The sequence below is a fragment of the Lonchura striata genome, chromosome 14 (assembly GCF_046129695.1).
Source record: "Lonchura striata isolate bLonStr1 chromosome 14, bLonStr1.mat, whole genome shotgun sequence".
Taxonomy (NCBI): domain Eukaryota; kingdom Metazoa; phylum Chordata; class Aves; order Passeriformes; family Estrildidae; genus Lonchura; species Lonchura striata.
In genome coordinates, this window is record NC_134616.1 from 16,737,661 (window position 1) to 16,758,730 (window position 21,070).

The 21,070-nt window shown below is 52.3% G+C and overlaps 1 protein-coding gene across 1 annotated transcript in view; it reads left to right on the forward strand.

The window, feature by feature from the left end:
* SLC16A2 (solute carrier family 16 member 2) overlaps positions 1-20,702 on the forward strand; it is a 36,875-nt gene extending 16,173 nt beyond the window's left edge. The window contains exons 2-6 of the mRNA XM_021525283.3: positions 11,559-11,703; positions 15,528-15,990; positions 16,398-16,541; positions 17,033-17,261; positions 18,495-20,702. Of these exons, the coding sequence (XP_021380958.2) occupies positions 11,559-11,703; positions 15,528-15,990; positions 16,398-16,541; positions 17,033-17,261; positions 18,495-18,715 (1,202 nt within the window). The 3' untranslated portion in view covers positions 18,716-20,702. The remainder of the gene's footprint in view (positions 1-11,558; positions 11,704-15,527; positions 15,991-16,397; positions 16,542-17,032; positions 17,262-18,494) is intronic.
* Positions 20,703-21,070: the final 368 nt, after the last annotated feature.

Here is a 21,070-nt window from a genome sequence, read left to right on the forward strand (position 1 = left end):
GGCCTGAAACAGGGGACAGGGGACAGAAGGTGCATCACTGCCTTCAGCTGCCTCAAAGGCTGCAAAACCCAAGGTCATGAACTGTTTTCTCTAACCAGTGAGGGACAGGGTGCAAAGTGATGCTTGGAAATTTTGCAGCAGGGAAGGGGTGTTAGTTGGGAGAAATACTTGGAGTTCAAGACTGGCCCTTGTCTGGGGGAAGGTACAGATATATATTAAACACCCTGTAGAGATTGAAAAGACGATGAAGCACTTGGGGACATGGCTTAGTGATGGGATGGGCAGTGCTGGGTTAACACTAGGGCTCAAGTGTTTCAGAGGGCTTTTCCAACATAAATGACTCTGTAATTCTATGATTCCAAGACTGGACATGTCCACCACCAGAGGGTTTGGAGGAAAAGCTGTACAAAAATCTGCCAGGACTGGGAGAAGGCCACAGATGTCCTGTAGTGGCAATTATTTGTCTAAGACCAGTGCCTGGATGAGTGAGGAGCTGTGGCCAGGGCTCCTGGGTTTGGTGTCCAGCCTGCTGGGTCTCTCCCCTTAATGCTCAGGGCTGGCAAAGGGCTGGAAGTATTTTTGTTTCTGAGTATCCCTTAATTAGCTGAAAGGGAAGGCTGTCAAGTACCCAACTGGGAAGAAAAAAGATCTTCGTGAGCCTGTGACCAGCCCAACATTTCGTCTCCATTTATTTTCCCTGACTTCTTTGTTTTCCCCTTTGAAAAAAGGGTGTTTTTCTCTTTCCTTTCATTTAACTGCTATTTATTTGCTGGTAAGTGGAAGGAATTCAGCTGGGATCAGGCTGGCTCCTGCCAGCGACTGGAGTTGAAAAGTTTCCATGGGGGAGATGTAAGAGCAGAGCAGGGGGGTTGTTTTCCACCCGCCGCCGGCCCTCACTCTGCGGGTCCCTGGGTCACGGCCAGCCAGGTTGCATGGCTTCAATTCTCCTTTTTTTTGCTGGGATGTTGACAAGTGCCCATGGGAGTTGTGGTGGGAGGAGCATGGAGCTGGGCTGTAGGGTTTCTTCTTCTCCTTGCTGTTAATGGGAAACAGAAGATGGCTTGGGAGAAATTTGGCAAAGAGGGAAACTTTTCTGTCTCTTCCAGCTTGGAAAAAAAGTTTTCTTTCTCACCCTTGTCTCACCGCAGCCCAGGAGGGGTTGGTGGGAGAGGGGCAGAGAAGGCAGGAAGTGCTCAGTGATTTCACAAGGATGGAGCAGCCTTGGGCCACCAGCTCTGTTTTGGGAGTGGAGCCCAACCTGCCTCCCACTGGTGGCCAGGATCCAATCCCATCTTCTCCCCAAAGCATCGAGGGCTTGGGATGCCCCAGGTGCTCTCACCCTGAAGCAACGCTGGGGATTTTTGGGATCCTGTGTGTCAGGTGTGATGTCACCATGTAGACGGAGATGCAGTGGTGGGTCAGTGCTGGACACTGGCTCCTGTAGGGATCCTGTGGATTTTGTGTCTGGCTGGGACATGAACCCCTGACCTGACCTTGGCGTGAAGAGCTTTGTTGGCTTTGCCCCTCATCCTGGCTTGTGAGCCAGCGCTGCTTTGCCGTCTGCTCCAAGCTGTGTTGGCTGGGAGCCACAGCTCCACATCCCAGTGGATCACAGGGCTGGCCAGGCTGCTCCAGCTGGGAGCCACAGCTCCACATCCCAGTGGATCACAGGGCTGGCCAGGCTGCTCCAGCTGGGAGCCACAGCTCCACATCCCAGTGGATCACAGGGCTGGCCAGGCTGCTCCAGCTGGGAAAAGCCATGGCAGCCATTCATGTGGGGTAGCTGGCAGGGCAGGGACTGCTCCCAGAGTCACACTCCAGCCCTTTAGGACTTTCAGGTGTGCCCCCAAAAGTGGCAGCACTCACGTAGATCACAGCCTGGGAAACGGTGGCTGGCCCTGGCTGAGACATAGCCCAGCACTGCTGGCCAGTCCTGGTGCTGGTGCTCGTGTCCTGGCAGATGCTTTCCCCCTTCCATCCCTCCCTTTCCCCTTCCATCCCTCCTGCCCTGTTTGTGAGCAGATGAAGCATTGGGATGAGGCTCCAGCACCCCGGTCCCTCAGCTGCACAGTCCTCCCAGTTGTCTGTGGCTACAGGAACTGGTTACCAGTACAAACCTGCCAGTTACATAAGGTGGATGTGGTGGGGTTCAGAGGAGATGACACATCTTGGGGCTGGAGAAGAAGGGGTCACACCTCACTGCTGGGGACAGGGCATGGCCTGTGAGTGAGTGCTGAGCTGTTTCCAGGCTTTGTGACCTTGCATTGGTGACTGCAGGAGGTTAATCATAGTCAAAGCCCAGTGAAGTTTGGTCAGGTCATGGCTTTTCCAAAGAGAAAAGAGAGCTTTGGACCTGCAGCAGCCAGTGTCTGGGGCCAGAGCTGACCCACAGTATCTCACCAGAGTTAATAATTGCCATCAACTTGGAACCTGCCCATCTTCCACAGTGGGAGCTCTTTCCCCAAAAACTCAGGGTGAGGGGCTCCTACCAGGATGCATTAGTTGGGGAAAGGAATGTTCCTTGACCTTGACATTAAACCAAACTCTAACCCTGATCCAGACCCTAGCCCAAACCCTAATTGCAACCCTGATATTGCCCCTGTCCCTGATCCCAAACCTTTGCTGTCCCTTTGATTTTTTAAGGTGGATATTGTGTTTCTTGCCCAGTTGGAAATGGGAGAACCTGGAGCAGCCAGTGGCAGCCAGTCAGGATCCCTGTTGGGCTCTCACTGCCATCTGCAGAGCTGGACGGGGGGAGGATCTGATCTGTTCTGGTCACCCAGTCCCAGCCGGGAGGTCCTGGGGGCTGCTGGTCCAGTCTGAAGCTGCTGTGTTAGGAGATGTGACTGCTACTTCTGAGAGGGTGTAAATCCCAAATTGAGATCACATGTAAATCCCACACTGAGCCCAGGAATCATGAGCCTTGGGTTCTGGCTTCCACTGGTGAGGGCGGGTTCTCCAAAATGGAGCTGGGTGCTGTTGATGGTTCCTCATGGTGCTTTTCCCATCCTCCCACTTCAGGGCTCCCATCCTTCAGTTGTGTTGCAGGGGGAACATTGAGGGCATCAAAGCTGGGCAGAAAAACCTGTGTTAAAGAAAGGGGAAGATGGACAAAATCAGGAGGTCTGTTCTTGGCACCGTGAGTTTGGGAGAACGCCGGGATCCGGGGGACAGCCGGACCTTGGGCCGGTGCCGTGCTCGCCGCTGGTGTCCTGGTGCTGGAAGGAGGTTTTTATGTATATATATAAAAAATACTTTCTTCTCCCTGTGGGTGTGTTTTGAAAAGGGGCTTGGGAACAATGAGCATTAACAAGCAGATAGAGAATTAAATGCTGGGTTTGAGTCTTCAAATGTGTGCACATTTCAGAGCGCATGTTTGTGCCAAGATAAACTCCGTCAGGAATAAACATCGTTTTACATGAAAGGCTAATTACAGATTGGTGCTCCGCGGGTGGGAGGAGGGAATTTTCACCAATTAAAATGGAACTTTTCTGTTTTTCGTAAAATTGCTGGATGAAAACGCAGCCAGGGGCTGGCGAGGCGTTTGACAGCGCAGTCAAGGGGGGAGATGCTCATCCCTAGGATTTATTTTTTTTCCCCCCTTAGTGCTAAAAAGTCTTTGCCAGTTCACTGGGGCACGAGCTGAGGGAAGGCACTGGTTCTGCCCAAGAGCAGCTGAACGCCAGGACAGCCCTGAGCTTTCACACGGGGAGATGGGACATGGGCAAACATGGTCCAACCCAACATCCCTTGGACTCACACAACACCAGGAGAGCTTGGAGTAACAAGATCCTTGGCCTCCTTGGGTGTGTAGGTCATGGAAAGATGTCTGGATGGAACGTGGCCCACATTGAGGAGCTGCAGCTCCTGTTTGTTGGGTAACTTTAGTGTGTGGTAGGTGAATCATCCCTCAAAAATTGCAAGCCAGAGGCGACGCAGAGAAGAAAAACCTTCCTGGCCTGTGGAGTGGAGTACTGGGAAGAAAACTCCCGCCTGGGCACATGGTGGGTTTCAGCTGCACAGCACATGCTGCCTTGTTGCTTTTGGACAGATTTCACAAGAATTTGCATTTCTGGACCAGCTCTGGAGCCTCCGAGGCTGAAGCTGTGGATGGGGAGGATGTGATGCAGCCCAGAAACCAGCTCTAACGCCATTCTGCTCTAGCCAGGGTCGAGTTTTATGGGTTTGGAATGAAATGGATGCAAAATGTGGCTGGGACTGAGTTTCTCTGGGATGATGAGCGCAGGAACCCCAGGCAAACACTCCGTGCCTGCTGCTTGCCAAGCAAAACCACAGATTTGTCTCCATCTCTACTTAGTGTGGCCACAGGGCAGCTCATTTTGGGACTTTTCTCTCACATAAGCTGAGATCTGTCACTTAGTGGTTACGGGAGGTGGCCTGGGCCACTGTCTCTTAAAAGTCCCCTGCATCCTTGAGGGAGAGGGGAGGCAGAGGGACACGATCAGGAGAGGTGTGGTGGGGATTTTAAAGCAAAGTACATTCCCAGCCTGCTCTGCTCCAGTGCTCTGTGCTCCTGAACCAGTTCAAAGTTGGTGTTTTAAAACTCCCCTGTGGCAAAGACTGGATTGGCACTTGCTGGGTCTGATCTCTGGGAAGCTGTTGCCTTATCCATGGCCATGGGATCACGGCACAATGACAGGAGCTTCCACTTCTACAACATTCACATATTTCCTTACCCTCTCCTAATACCACCATGAACAGGGCACTGAAAGGGTCTTTAGCCAGACCTGGCCTTGAATAATTCCTCTGAATAATTCCATTTATTCCAATTTTCAGGCTGTTGTGGAATTGCTTTCAGCAGAGGGGGGATTGTGGGGGGAGAAGTCAGCCAAACCTGATAAAGGAGGACTTTGTTCTGAAGCTTTAGGGTATGGTACCAAGCAGGGCTTGCTATACAATTAATGAGTTTAGCTGGCTTTGAGCTGCACATGATGCACAGTGGCTGCCACTACAATGCCCTGCCACCACCAGCTCCCATCCAGAGAAGCCTGGCTTCAGTTTGGTGCTCCTCAGCCTTGGTTTGGGGTTCTTCAGCGTGAGTTTGGGCTCCTCAGTGTGGGGCTCCACAGCTTTGGTTTGGTGCTTCTCAGATTTGGTTTGGTGCTCCCCAGCTTCAGTTTGGTGCTCCCCAGCTCTGGTTTGGGACTTCTCAGCATCATTTTGAGGCTCCTCAGCATCAGTTTGCTGTGTCCTGGTGTTGGTTTGGTGCTCCTCATCTTCAGTTTCCTGCTCCTCAATCTCAGTTTGGTGCTCCCCAGGTTCAGTTTGATGTTCCCCAGCTTTGGTTTGGGGCTTCAGAACTTCAGTTTGTGGATCTCAGTTTGGTGATCTCCAGGTTCAGTTTGGTGTTTCTCAGGTTTTGTTTAGGATTCCCCAGCTTTGCTTTGGGGCTCCCCATCTTCAGTTTGGGGCATCACAACTTCATTTTGGACCGTTTTGGTGCTCCTCAGTTTCAGTTTGGTGCTCTCCAGGTTCAGTTTCTGCTCCTTAGCTTCAATTTGGTGCTCCCCAGCTTCAATTTGGGGTTCCCCAGCTTCAGTTTCAAACTCCTCATCTCTGTTTTGCTGCTCTCCAGCTCAGTTTCCCATCCCACTGTGCATCGTGGTGGCTTCCTCAGCTCTGACTTTTGCATCTGCCTTTATTTAAGCCTTGACCATTCATCCCCGGGACCGGCTCAGCCCGCGGGGGGTGTTGAGCACATGGGGCTGAGCCGCTGGGAGCGGTTCAGGCTTCACTTGGAGAGCACAAGGGGATGACGCAAATGGCTCTCCAAGGGCACGAGATGAAACAGCTGCTTGGTTTTCCCTCCAGATGTGCCGTGGGAGCCCTGCTGAGGGGGGCACAGCCGCCTGCTCCCCCACTGCCTCTGCCTGGGAAGGACCACGAGGTTGCCTGGGCTCCCAGGCCACCCCAAAATTGAGCCAGGAAGGGCTGGGGAGGGCTGTGAAGATGCGTGACGAGGTTTGTCACAGCAGCAGAACTTCCCCACGCCTGAAACGAGTCAAGAAGTGATTTATTTCTCGTAGGAGAGGTGCAGGAGGTGAAATACCTTTGGCTGCCTCATGTCTCCTCTGAGAAATGCTGGGTGCCTGGGGAAGGTGACCCTGTGCATCTTGTCCCTGTCCCCTGTCCCAGCTGCGCGTCGCGAGCGGGAGAAGCCGCGGGAAGCGAGGGAAGACACTTCCTCCAGTGGCGGATCTGAGGTCACCTCCTGGCCCTTGATCCCTCCAGCCTGGGGTATTTGGGTCAGCGGGGAAGCACAGCTGAGAGCGACGTCCCTTCCTCCCCTATCCCTGGAGATTTGCTTTTAAAGGAACAAATAGGTTTGGCTTCAAGTGCTGCAGTCTGATTTTTAAATGATGTTTTTTGGGAACAATGAGCTAAATACCAGTGGGGTTTGGATCAGCATCTCAGAGTGGTGAGATTTTCTTCCTTTCTCACCTTCCTGCTCCTACCTTGCTCTTCCCTCAGAAAGCTTTTTCTGCTTAGGAAAATGCCAGCAACGGGGGAAGTTTGTCATCCTGTTGGATGGTTCTGCTGGAAAGAAAGTTGGTCTGGTATCCAGGTGGGACCACATGGACTGACCCTGGGGACCCTGCCCACCATGAACACACAGACATGGTGCTCACAGCCCTCAAGGACCCCTCAGCATCACCAGCCCCCCAACCTCCATGTGACCACAGGGTCCTCCTCTCCTGCAGGGTCCCCAGGAGCTTTGTCACCCACTGGTAGGAGGAGGAGAAGGTGACCAAAGCATTCCTGGTTCCTCCTCCACTATGGGCACAGCTTGGTGCTGTTGGGCTGGTGGGCGCATGGGTTGGTGGGCAAATGGGTCACCTCACCAGTTTTCCCTCTGTCCTGAACCCAGGATGAGTGGTATTTGCCATGTTTTTGCAACAGCTGGAAGTGTCCAAGGCCAGGTTAGATGGGACTTGGAGCACCCTGGGATAGTGGAAGGTGTCCCTACCCATGGCAGGGGGTAGAACCGGATGAACTTTAAGGCCCCTTCCAATACCTGCACTTGTGCTTTTATGATTCTGTGATCTCTTACACCAGTAAATCACTCTTCCCCTTGGAGAACTTCAACCACCACATTCCCTGTCCATGTTGAAGGCCACATTGCTTTGGATCAGCCCTGGGCCACCAGCTTGGCTGCCTTTGTTATGTCAAAACGGAAAGGAAGAATTTGTGGAGCTTTAGCTGCAACTTTCCCCTTTGTATGAGAGCTGCTGGTGGAATGTTCTCCTTGGTCAACAGCTCTGCTCCAGCAAAGCAGCACCAGCCCCACCCTGAACTCTTCCCCTACACCAGAGCATCCCTAGGACCACCAGGAAGGTCCCATCAGCTCTGTAGGTGCCTTGGGCTGGGGTGGCAGCTGGGGCTGCTGCTGTCCCCCAGCCCCCTGGAGCAGGGTGTGTGCCCTGGGGGGTCCTGGCTCCTCCGCTGCTCCTTCAATCCCTTCAGGAGGGGCTGTGGGGGGAGCAGGGTGGGATGGACAGGTCTGGGCTCGATGTAACTCTCAGTGCCAAACAGGGTCAGGGGAGGGACAACGTACCTTGAGTCACCTCTAGTATCAGCAACACCCAAATCAGAAGTCATGTGCATTTTCCCTCATCCAAAGCAGAGTGCTTTAATGCCTTTTGGGTTTTTTTAAATCTAGAAATATGGTTTCTGAAGCATTTTGTGTTTCTGTCAAGACATCTCTTGCATGTCATTGGTCAGGTTGTTTCTGTCAAGACACCCCTGTCACCAGCTAGGTCCCCCCATGGCACCCAGCTCCAAAAACAGCCCCTTCAGCTGGTGCTCCCAGGAGCTGGTTGGACTCACAGCACCCTAAAACACAATCAAGTCTTAACCCGATCCCTGTCAAAGTTCTGGCAGCTCCTGAGCTTCTTCCAGCCTCATCCTCAGCTGGATTCTCTCCACAGCTTCTTTTAGGACGTGCTTGATAAGACTGTGCCTCATGTGGGGGCTTGTCTGTGTTTCCATATCTTGCCCAGTTTATCAGCCACAGAGGGTGGGAGGTGTGGCCAGGCTGGGAATTAACCATCCCATCCAAACCCTCTGGAAATCAGAAGCAGAATTTCCCCCCCTTTTTTTCCACTGTGGCTTTAAACCAAGAGGTACCAATGCTTCTCCAGCGTTGGAGAAGCTGTAGGAGGGAAGATGCTGAGCCCTGCCTGGCTTCCACTGGAGGAATGGCCACCTCTGCCCATCACATCCAGCAAAGTCCAGGAGAAACTTCAACACCACAGATTGCCCAAAATAAACCCTTCTTTCCCTGGAGTTGATCCAAGGACTTGGATCTAGGGCGCGTTTGGGGCTAGGCTTCACCTGAGCTCCATTTCTTTCCCAACTTGTGCTTTTCTGCCATCACTTCCCTCCATCCTCGCCCCAGCCCAGGTGAATGGAGATCACTGGGGATAAAACTGAGGGGAAAACTGTGCCCCCCATGTGCGGGGGTGTTTTGGTGTGGATGATGCTGGGATGGGAGCTGGCACAGAGGAGGTTTTCTGCTGCCCCCAGATTTTGCCGAGGTTTCCTTCCAGCGCTGGAGCTGGCCCAGCCCTCCCGGCTTCCCGGGGCTTCGCTGGGAAGCGCTGGGAAGACAAAACCCCGCTCTGGAAGTGAGGCTATTGTTCTTACTAATTTTAACTGGATGTTCTTCCCCAAGCCTATTTTTATTCATTGCTTGTGGTAAGCTCTTTCTCTAAGGTAGAGCAATTTGCCACAGGACTCTTTTTATTTTTTTTTTTTTTGGTGTGTTTACCAATTTTAATAGAGAGATATCTCCTTTTTACAAACCCAGAGCTGGAGGAGCTTTTAAGCGCCCATTGCTGAGCCTCCTGCCCTGGGTTTCCTTTGATCTCTGCAGGTGAGTGTGCATTTTTGGGGCCAGAGATTGATCCTGCCTATTTGCATGTAAATCCCCGGGTTATTAAGATCCGAATCTGGCCCTTTAAATTTAATTCTTCGCTTTATGCTTTTATTTCCGCGTTTCTTAAAGTAATTTCCAAAAATAACAAACTTCAAACATGACGGGGCCATCTAACGTTTTACTGCCTTGGCTGGAGTAGAAGGAACATTTCTGGAAGTATATTATCCAATTTAACGAGCCTTTCCCATCTTGGCGTGGCTCCCACCCCTCACCCCCTCTCGGAGCTGGTTTGGACGGCTCCTTGGATCCGTGCCACCTAATCCTATTAGAGGGACTTTCGTTCCACTGTGCCTTGTGTTTATAACCAAGAAATTCAGCTGGAGAGGGGGGTCCTCTCCCTTCCCCTCTCCCGTCTGTTTGCCCGGAGTTGAGATGAGAGCCCAGCCAGTCCCATGAGGTTCCTGCTTAGCCCTTGCTTTTCGTTTTATTGCTCCACTCTGCATTTATTAAGGAAGATTTTGAAGTAAATTGGGTGCTTGTGAACTTATAATTAATTTGGAAGGGTCAGCTCTTCCCAGCCTGGGGAGGGCTTCTTTGTGTGGTCCTTTTGTGAAAGGCAGAGGTTGGAGAGGCTGTTGTATAGCTGGGATTTGCTTTTAATAGGGACCTGGCTATTTTTTGAAGATCTCACAGCTCTGGAAGGATCATGAGGGTGTTTTTATGCAAGGCTGTGATGAAAAGGTTTGCAGAGCCCTTGGCTTGGATACAAAAAACAAAAAAAAGGTAAAAGGACCACATGTCCTGGGGCTGTGCTTGGCAAACCAGAGCCAGCACCTGGAGCTTGGAAATGCTTCAGGAGCTTGCCCCACTTTGGTGCCAGGTAGGGCTGGGGGCCCCTTGTCCCTCTGTCCATCCTGCTCTACCCCACACACCACCCAGGGGACCTCTTGCTTCTCCTCAGAGCTGTTAGAACTGAAATTCTTGTTCTTACCACATTGCTTTTCTTGAAATCCTGCATTTCCTCCCCAAAATAGTCACATAAACCATTAAAAGGAGAAGGTGGAGGGCAGGGAGAAGACGGTGGGCAAAAGGAAATGGCCTCAAGTTGTGCCAGGAGAGGTTTAGGTTTGATATAAGGAAAAATTTCTTCACTAAAAGGCTGGTCAAGCCCTGGCACAGGCTCCTCAGGGCAGTGATGGAATCATTGTCCCTGGAGGGAATTAAAAACCACGTGGATGTGGCACTTGGGAACATGGTTAGTGCTGGGCTTGGCAGTGCTGGGGGAATGGTTGGACTTGTGGATCTTAAAAAGCTTTTCTAACCTTAACGATTCTAGGATGGGCTGAAGAAAAAACCTGTGAATAATTAACATTTCTGAGGGAAAAAACCAGACAAACAGTGGTTTTCTCCAGAGTGGGCTGGAAGGAGACAGGGCATGATGGTCCCACTTGGGCATTGCCTGGCAAGGTCAGGGGTGGAATTGAACCTGGGATAAACACGTGTCTCCATCAGCTCACCTGCAATGAGGAATCCTTACTGAATGTGAGGAGAGGAAGAGGCAAGGAGTGCTGAGTCTGGGAGTGAGGGAGGAGTAGGTGAGTGTGCTCCCTGGGAATTCAGGACTCTAGCTCAGGACAGGTGTCGGATCCAGGGCATCCCTCTGGCTGCCCTGGCAGGTCTGGGACCCTGGCAGGGTCAGGAACCCCCCTGGACAGAGCCCCCAGAGACACTGGCTGTGATCTCTGTCCATGGAAAAGGGTTTTCAATCTTACAGGATCAATTACCAGCTCTGAGTGTTTGATATAAGTAATAATTAAGTGTGACACGTGTGCAAAAGTAAAATTTTGGGATTCTAGACTAGGGGCCCAAAGGGGACAAGATGGAGGAAATTGGGTGTGCCTTGTCCTTTTTCTCCTTCTTCATGCCCTCCATGTCTCACTGTGGTGTTGGCATTTTTCTGTTGGTTCAGGCTGGGGACACACTGTCCAACGTAGGTGACAGATATTGGCACGTTCTTGTAAATCCAGCCCAGGGAGTTTCTGGTATTTAATGTTTGTCACATCCCACTGAGGGCAGAGCCCCACACGCTGCCCTGCAGGACAGAGCTGGGCAGGGCAGCAGAACATGTGAGAGATAAACAGAATAAACAACCTGGAAACCAGCACAGACCAATTATGGCTTCTGCTTTGGCAGCGGGGCTGACAGACAGAGACTTTCTACAATCTCAGAATCATCAATACCTCAGATTCCGACAGACAGGAACCTCTCCCTTGCCAAAGCTGGGGAGCCAAGGGCTTGGAGGAGCTCAGGGGCTTTTGGCTGTGGAGATTCCTGCTGGAAATGCTGTCACTGGGGCATCTTCCCACATGCAGCCAAGGTTTTTTGGAAAGGGCATTGAAATTTGGCACCTTCCCTGGGACACAGTAACCCAGCAGAGAGGAATACAAGGAAAACCTGTCCATACTCCATCATCGTGCCCCATCCACGGTGCCACCAGGTCTCTGTGCCATTTATGAGCTGCACTGTTAATTAACAGCACTAAGCACGGCTAATTAACGGTGTGATGGGGCTGCCTCTCTGCCAAGACACCTCCAAAGCTGCACTTGGTCCCTGTTGGATGTCCCACCCTGACCATCACCTTTCTCCTCTCTCTCCCCAGCATGGGTTGGCTCCCTGGCCATGGGAATGATTTTTTTCTGCTCCCCCATCGTCAGCATCTTCACCGACCGGATCGGCTGCAGGACCACAGCGGCCATGGGAGCTACCATCGCCTTCATCGGGCTCCTCTCCAGCTCCTTCACCAAGTAAGGCTGTGGAGGGCACACCCAGCTCCTTGGAGAGCTCCTCTTCCTCCCTGTTCCCTGCAAGCCCCTGCCAACACACTGCTGCTGCCTCTGGGGGCAAAGCAGGTGGTTCCCATCCACATGAGAGATGTCCTGGCATCCCTGCAGCCCACGTGTGCTCAGCCTGTTCCCCTCCAAATTGAACCTTGTGTCATCAGGTAAAAAGAGAGCAAATTTTACCCAAGCAAGGGACAGTATTTTCTGGGATTTCAACGCTCATTTGATCTTTAAAACAGCAGGAGAGGTTGGTGTGTCTCTCACAGACAGCTCCAGAGAGGCACTCACAGAGAAAACCATTCTCCTGTGCAACCATTTTCACATTTGCTGCTGAAAGTAAATTCATGCTTAAAATAATATTTGGTGGATTACAACTAAGAGGGAGTTTCTGTGCAGGGCAGACAGGAAAAGGGAGGCAGACAGGCTTTGGAGCAGTTTGTGGTGTCCCTGCCCTGGCTCGTGTGTCTGCGGCAGCGCAGGGCCACTGCTGCTCCTTGGTTTCCAGGCCTGATCCCATGCCATGAATTTCTGCTGGCAGGCACTGGCCAATGGCAGGTGTACCTTGTGTGTCTTTCCAGCCCAGAAATTAGGGTTGGCATCGTTGTGGGAGCAAAAAGAAGTCACCTCTGGGGGTAATTTATGTGACACTTATTAAACACAGTCTGAGAGGCTCCATGGAGACACCTCCAAAGCAGCATTTGCCTCATTTTTCTGAATAAAAACATTGCTTTGGGTTGGATTTCAGTTAAAATCAATATTGTTTTAATTAAAATGCTTCAAGGAGTGGGTTTTTAAAGAAAATGCACACCAGTTTTCCAGAGGGCGACTTGCCCATGCGTGCTCCTCCTGATCAGGAGACCCTTGTGCTCGTCCCAGCCCTGTTTCACTGGATCCCTGAGTCCTCATCTGTGGAATCCCCCCATGATGCTGGGAGTGGGGATCAGTTCTGATCGCCAGGCAAACCCCCCAGGACTGTGGCCAATTGCAGAAGGGGTTTTTGGGTTGCTAAAACCATTTTGGGCAGTGGCATCTGCAGCTTCCTCCTCAGGTGCCACCCTTTGTGTTTCCAAAGGTAATGGCAAAAAGTGCAGTGGGTTTTGGGGAGAGCTGTGCCCTGGCATGCAGATCACAGGAGCTTCCCATGTAATCCTGCTTTCCTTCCAATCAGCACAGCTTGGACTTTTTTGCCCCCTCTTTTGTAAAATGTTTGTACAGAGAAAAAAGGGCTCATGGGACCACACCGCTGCCAGGGGCTTGTTGTGTCGGGCTTCAAAAACAAATAAAAATCAAACAGTACAGGCAGAGAGGAATATCATTTCCAGGAGAGTTACAGGACTGAAATCCCCATTTCCTGCCTCTCACTCTCGGACCACATTCCTCTGGCTGCCTTTTAAGGGAGAAAGGAGCCCCTTTGCAGCTGGAGCAGAGCGAGGGGAGCTGCGACGGCAGAGCCGAGCGAGCGGGGCTGGAGGAAGAGCAGGGAGCTGCGGGACTTGGCAGCGCTCCATCCGGATGGTGAAGGCTGCTCCTGAAATTCGGGGCTTGTGGCTCCAGCTCTCCCAGAACAATGGAGAAGCTTTTTTTTGGTCCCTCCTGCCAAGTGCCTCCACTGCAGCTGGAGATCATTCCCCTGTGATACAAGTACTGGGGGCAAAGGGATGCAGCCTGGCTTTGGTGGGCTCAGGCAGAGCTGGATCAAGGCTTACCCTCCCTTTATCTCCTAGTTTCTCTAAAATGCGTTTATTTTGTCCAAAGGGAGGAGCAGCACTTCCCAGCGCTGCACTGAGCTGCTCCAAAAACCCTCTGAGCACCAAGACTGTGTGGCAAGACCCCAACGCCCAGCTCAGTGCCTCTTGTCTCAAAATATTGGGAATTTTGCATGGAAACCACTAAAGAAACCAAATGTGCTGAAAAGCAAAGCTCTGGAGAAGGCTGGATGGGGTCAATGTGAGGCTCTTCCTCTTTGCTGCCTTGCTCTGAGGTGTCTCCTGCACTCATAACTAGCTCAAGACACCAGAGACCTTGTGTGATCTCAAGAAAAGAGGAATCCCAGTTGAGACTTTAGCTTCCCTCCAGTTTAAGTGGGTTGGTTTAGCATGAGGAATGGGAGATGATGGCCAGCTCAGCAGGGCTGTCTTCACATGCCCCCAAGTGTCCTCCCAGCCCTCCTCCTCTGCACTAAGTGTTCTGTAGGGAGGATTGGGTCCCTTTTCATCTGCTTCTCCTTCCCCTCCACAATTTCTGCCCAGTTACTCCTGCACTGAGGAATCCCCCAAACTCCTGCCAGCAAGGATGAACCAGGGCTGTCCCTCTGAGAGCTGGAAGCAAGAGGAAGCCGATGGAGGGAGACCTCCTTGTCCCAGGAGAAACCATTATCCACTGGCAGCCTCACAACCGAGGGGACGATGCCGCGCTTCCCACCGGACAGCCACTGGCTGATTCCCAGTAAGCAGGCTGGGAAATCCTGGCTCTTCAAGAAGCATGGCTGAAAGGAGCCCCTGCTCATGCAGGGGTGTCTGAGCATCGCTGGGGAGCAGATGGGAGCTGTGGCATTTGTCTCCACTTATCCGACACGTCAGCTCAGCCGCGGCACCAGGGCTGCTGTGACCAGGCCAGGGCTGGTGCGTGGGAGGTCGGGCACGGCCCACAAGGCCCAGCTGCTTGCCTGGCTCCCACGGAGGGGGCTTCTGATGTGGTTTTGTTCTGGAGTGGATGGAAATTGCCTTTCATGACAGTCATTTGTCTCGGCGCCATCAGGCACCGCAACCGTGTTCTGCTTTCTGCTTGGCAGGCTGGAGGGATGAGCGTGTAATGGAAGGCATGAAGTGCTTGTAAAGGTTTCCCAACTTCCAGCTGCTCTGGTAGATGTGGGCTGCTGTCTCCTCACTTGCCTTGGGAGCAGCACTCTCAGTCTTGCTCCAAGGGTTGGAGTACAGACCCTGCTTGTACAACACCCTGAGCTGCCCAAAGGCTTTCCTCGCACTTTGCTCCCAGGCAGTATCCCATGGCAGACCTTTGCAGCTGGATGTGTTGCATGGGAATGGAGAAAAGAATTCTTCCATTCTTTCTGGAGAGAAACACAACTGTTGTTTGTGCTGCCTAAATCCAGGCTCCTTTGTCAGCTGCCTCTGTTGGGAAAATTGGGCTGGAAATTGGGAGGCAGCACCTTCCAGGGGCTTTTAGAACTCTCCATCTGCTTGGTAGAGTAGCCACTTCACTCCCTCTTCCAGTGCAGCCACCAATGTAAGGTACAAATAAGATCTATTAGCTGTCTAATTAAAGCTCCCAGAGGAGCTTAAAGAAGAAGAACTTAATTAACCAGCCTGGAGCCTGAGCAGAAACACCACATTTCCTTCCTGCGTGCCTAATAACCAGCAGGGCTGGTGCCTTCTGCTTCCAAACACTGGGTGGAGAATGTTTTCAGTTAGTACTTTCAGTGGAAAAATTAAAAGGAATTCTAGCTAAAAATATCCCACCATCCCTACCTTAGAAAATCTTGTTTGCTGTAATTTAATAACCACTGAAGTAAAGTCAGCTTCCCAAGGAGGCCAGGTTGGCTGCTGCCTTCTCCTGGTGGCAGAAAGCACTTCCCAGCTCCACTTAATTTTGCTGAAGATTTTGTGTGCCAGCTGTAAGGTGGGGATTATCCTGGTTTTGGTGAGGGGATAAGCTCCTCGAGGTCAGACTGTCTGGGCAGCACCCGTGGCACGTGAGACCCTGCAGCACCGTGGGGGAGGAGGCCTCCTCACCTCTGCCTGACATCCCCACTCCCATGTGTGCTATTCCAGGTCCCTGGAAGTGCGTTATTTCACATATGGGATCCTCTTTGGCTGTGGCAGCTCCTTCGCCTTCCAGCCCTCGCTGGTCATCCTCGGTCACTACTTCAAGCGCCGCCTGGGCCTGGCCAACGGCATCGTGGCCGGGGGCAGCTGCCTCATCTCCGTGCCGCTCCCCTTCTTCCTGAAGATGGTCGGGGATGCCATCGGGCTGGCACACACTTTCCAAGTACTCAGTGCCTTAATGCTCATCCAGATCTTCTTGTCCATGACCTACCGGCCCATCCTGACGCCTTCTTGTGACCCTCAGCACGACGGGCGCGACAAGCTGGGCAGCCGGAGCATGAGGCAGCAGTGCTGGGCCCAGACCCGCAAGTATTTCAACCTGAGGGTTTTCCGGAGAAAGACCTATCGGATTTGGGCCTTTGGGATCGCCACTGCTGTCCTGGGATACCTCGTACCTTACATGAACCTGGTAAGAGCCACGGCTGGGGCTGGAATGGGAGGGAGGTCCCTTTGCCCAGAGTGAGGAGGAGGTGGGAAGGTGGGCATGGGCAGTAGGTGCAGAGGCACCGAAAGCACTGAAGCCAAGGAGCTGCTGCTCATCCTGTAAACAGGAATTGTGATGGATGTGGTTTTGTGTGTCCTCTCTGTGCCAGGGTCACTTCCCAGTGCTCCTAAGGACCAGCACCAGTAGCAGGAGAGGATGAGCCTGCTGGGTTTGGGGTGGGTGGAGGGTGCAGGTCAGTGTGTGTGGACACGAGGGTCACACAACCAGCCCAAATCCATGAGCCCTCCGCAGGAAATCTCATCCCTTTTGGGGAGATGAGAGGAATCAATGTACTGCAGCTTCATGTCCTTGTGTCCTTCCATCCATCCTAGGTCAAATACGTGGAGAAGAAATTTCAGGAAACCAAAAAGGACTGGATCCTCCTGGTTTGCCTCGGGGCCATGTCGGGGCTGGGGCGTTTGGTTTCAGGCCGGATTGGCGACTGCATTCCTGGGCTGAAGAAGATTTACCTGCAGGTACAGTGTGTCCAGCCCTCCATGGAGGTGCTGGCCAGCCCCCACGGGGCAGGGATGGTACCTCTATATTGGTGTCCTCACTCTGCTTAATAACTCTCAATGACAAAGCGTTTACCAACCACCGTCTGCTATGAGGGAAGAAAATTGACTACAGAAATGTGTAAGAGGAGTTATACACTTGACCCCGGGGATCGGTGTCTGTTCAGCAATCAAAGTCCATGGGAGCCACTCTTCCCAAACTACTGACACCCTTTAACCTCCTTTTGGATTTTGAAGAACAAACTGCTGAAATCTAGCAGCTAATCCAGCAGTTAATCCTTCTTAACCCTTCTTAAAAGGTTATTCTTAAGGGCCTCTCTGAGACAGGAGCAGCAACTGGATGGCTTTGCTGGGTCCAGGGGAGGGAACAGTGACATTGACCTGTTCAGTGTCATCTCCATGACTCTTCCTGCTGCCCATTTCCACTCTCATACCCATGTCTGTTCCCCCAGGTTGCATCCTTCATGCTGTTGGGCCTCCTGTGCATGATGATCCCGCAGTGCCGAGGCTTCGAGGGCGTCATCATCATCTGCCTCTTCCTTGGCCTCTGTGACGGCTTATTCACCACCATCATGGCCCCCATCGCCTTCGAGCTGGTGGGGCCCATGCAGGCGTCCCAGGCCATAGGGTACCTCATGGGGCTGATGGCCGTGCCCATGACCGCGGGCACGCCCATTGCAGGTTGGTAACGCCACGGGGCTGGGCCAGGACCCAGCGGCTGGGAGGGACGTGGTGGTGGTGCTTTCACCCATGGTGGTGTTTTGGGGTGAGACCAGAAGCGCTGGTTTGAGTTTTCTGGTTTCTCAGATCATGTGCAGGTTGAAGAATGGGGGTGGCATCACTCCATGCTATGTCCTGTGGTATCTCAGGGCTTTTCTCAAGGCTGATGATTGGGGAAACGGTGAGCCAAGGTCACATTAAAGTATTTCTATTTGCAGTTCAGCTAAAAATTGGCAGATAATAATTTTCTAGAAGTTCTTTTAGATGGAATTGATTGAGGTGGAGACACCTGAGTCTCTAAAAGACCTGGATCTGTGTTCCAGCACAGAAATAACCCCAGCGTCCTTAACAGCGAGCGCTTTGCCAGAGCTGCCCCTGAGCAGCAGGACCTCTGCATCAGCAGCACTAAGCCAAAGCTGGATAAGCAGCTCCGATCTCTCTGCTTCCGGCAGCAAAGTTCACTTCAACGCCCTCGGGACGGAGCATGGGGATCACAGACCTCTCACTGGGAGGGTGCTGCACCAGGACCCCCGGAGTGGGGCTTGCTGGGTGAAGCAGCCCTTTGCATCAGCCTAATCCCCAGGGAAGCATCCACACAGGAGGCACTCAGAGGGATTTTCCAGCGCTGACCAATGGCCATGTGTTACTCTCCAAGAATGCCTGGCCATGTTGGAACTTGTCAGACAAATGTAGAACCTTGTGGGGTTTTAAAGGCTTGGCTATTGTTTGTAACTGGCAGCGTGTATTTCACAGCTGTAGATAAAACATCCAAAGGGCAGGGCTTCCAAATGGAGACAAGCAGCAGAGGAGCAGCCCCTGCCCACTTTCCCCATTGCCTCCTGGCTGGCAAGCCTCTGGGAAGAGGTGTTGGGTTTAACACCTCTCAGCTTGCATTTGGGATTGTCCGGGATGTGGACAGTTGTGTCCTGTTCTGGAGAAACAGGAGGGATGTTTGAGCCTTTCCTTCTGCACTCCCTTGGTACACAGTGTTGGCTGCACACATCCTTTAATCCAGGCCGTAAAAAAAATCCAAGAAATGCAAACGGAAAAAAAAGATTATCTTAAAAACCCAAATCTCCCCAAATCTGGCGGGTGACGCATGCTGCACTCGAAGGAGGGAACAAGCAAGTCATTAGACTAACGAACTCATTAGACTGACGAGGCTCCAACGTCATCACCTCTCTTCTCTTCCAGGATACCTCAACGATTATTTTGGGAATTACGACGCGGCCTTTTACTTCGCCGGCGTGCCGCCCATCATCGGCGGCCTGGTGCTCTCCGTGGTGCCGCTGGTGCACCAGAGGATGCTGAAGAAGCAGCACCTGGATTCTGGCAAAGACAAGATGCTGGTGTCGGAGGCGGTGGTGAACGGGGAGCTGCTGCCGGGCTGCCCAGCCTCCGAAGCACACATGTGACGCCGCTCCCGGCTCTCCCGGGACACCAGCAGCCTCTCCGTAGCCCCAGCACAGGCCCTTTCCCAGACGGACCAAAATTCCCAGTGATTGCAGATGCACTACGTTTGTAAAGGAGAAAACACAAATATTTCTTCTAGTTAAAGGCTTTTAACTAGCAGAAATGCTCTTTTTTTTTTTTTTTTTTTTTTTTTTGTGGGACAGTTTTGATTTCAAAGCCACCTTTTTTTTTTCCCCCCCTCCCCCAACCAGTTTTGTAAGGAGAACTCTCACCAGGATTCAAACTTGATCGAGCTCCTGCTCCTCTCCCGGGTTTCTATACGTCACGACAGAGGTTTACAGCTAATAAATGCCTTTTCCAAGCAGGCCACGGATGGAACTTGTTGAACCTTGCAGCTGTCCATCCTCCTCCTCCTCCAGTGTCACTTGGGTGTCACATCCAAGTGAGACAGCCTCCTCCCCGACCAGCACCTGGGGCTGTTCTGGAGCCAGAGATCCAAAGGAGGAAACGCTGCTTTAGTCTGATGCACAAACCAAATAAATGTCAGCGAGTCCCGCTTTCATCTTCCTCTTTCCTCCTTTCCCGCTGCTCTCCCACACCCCCAGGGAGCTGCAGCTGGGATGACAGGGAGCTCAGCTGGCTCCAGCCATCGGAGTCACGCGGGAGCACACCCTTCCTGCAAAATATGCCTTAAAAACGCGTGGATGAGACCAGCAGGTCCCTTGGCCGCTTTCCACCTCCATTTTCCCACCCAGCAATTGAGGATTGGGCTTTTGAGCTGCAGAAGACAGGGGCAGCTCCTTGCACAGCCCACAGTGCCCACAGTGAGGCCAAATCCATGGGATTGCCACCAAAATGGGCTCTTTGGTGGCTTTGAGGCACACAGGGTTGGGACAGAGCTTTGTGTCATGGGTCAGCTCCGTGCTGGGAGGTGGCTTCCCTGCTGGGCTCAGGGGTACCCACGGGTGTGGGGATGCTGCTGGCCCAGGGCACAGGGTGCCTCTGCTGGTTTTGGGGGCCAGTTGTGTATTATGCAGCAATAAGCATGAGTCAGTATTGGTGGGGAATCCCAGTTTTCCAAAGGGTTTGACAGCCCCAGTAGCGTTTAACTTGTAGCCCGTGTGTTGTCACTGAGCTGGTGCAGGGTCAGTGCTGATCTGGGAGGAGAGCGAGACAGTGCAAGGAAATCACACAGCCAGTGGGTACCCACCACACTGAGTGGCAGCACAGCTCAACCCCAGCTCGGGCAGGAATCCATCACTGCCCACAGAAAATTGTAGAAATTCAAATTGCGCAGAGAAGCTGTGACTGCCCCATCCCTGAAAGTGCTCCAGGCCAGGTTGGGCAGGGCTGGGAGAGACCTGGGGTACTGGAAGGTGTCCCTGCCCATGGCAAGGGACTGGAATGAGATGAGCTTTAAGGTCCATTCCAACCCAAACTATTCCATGATTCTATGATCATCTCCAGGGATTGCTAATGAGCGTGGCTAATGAGTGAGAAGGGAAGTTCTCCTGCCCTGGTCGGTCCCTGTGTGAACAAGGAGCCAGATGGGACTGGGGTACCTTCTCCTGGGAGAGAGCAAGAAACAAAACTCACATTTACCCTGACTGCAAACCCATCCTTCATCAGATTTTCATTTTGTTCACCTGACACTAAAAGTCTGAGATGTCTGAAGAGGGACGTGTGTTGTGGGAATCATCCCTTGGTCTCCGGGCGAGTGTGGGGGTTTGGAACACCAGGACATGTCTTTGCTGTGGAAATCTGGGCTCAATGGAGGCCCCTCCCACAGGCAGCAGTGGGACTTTTGTACATAATAGGCTCAGGACCCTGCATGTCCCTCTGGCCCTGTTTTTAACCCCTGTTGGCTGATGCATTGTAAGGTCTTGTGTTCTCGTGGCCCTTCTGTCCCCGTACGAGCTGGAAAATTACCTGGTGTGTTGTGACGTGTCTGTTTATGATATAAAATGAGATACTTGTCTCTTTCTTGGATACACTTTTCCATGACTGTTCTTACCCTTCATGGCCTATATTGCATCCTCTGCTGTGGCTCTGCTGAGCCATCGCTGAGTTTTGGGAGCCACGGGAGGCAGATGAAGCTGCAGGAGGAGGCAGGGCTTGAACCACTTAACCCTGGCTCCAGCTGGGATCTGCCAGACTTAGCCTAGGGCAGGGTGTTAATCTGGTGCTTTTTGGGTGGGAGCCTTGCAAGTGGGGTGGCTTCAAAGCCCTCTGACAACTGAAGGAAATATAAAACTCATTGTAACTCCTTCTGTGAGTTTTGGGACATTAATTCACGCTGGAGTTTGGTGAAGTTCATATTTTGGACCTTAATGCCCCCCAAAGGAGAGATTATGAGA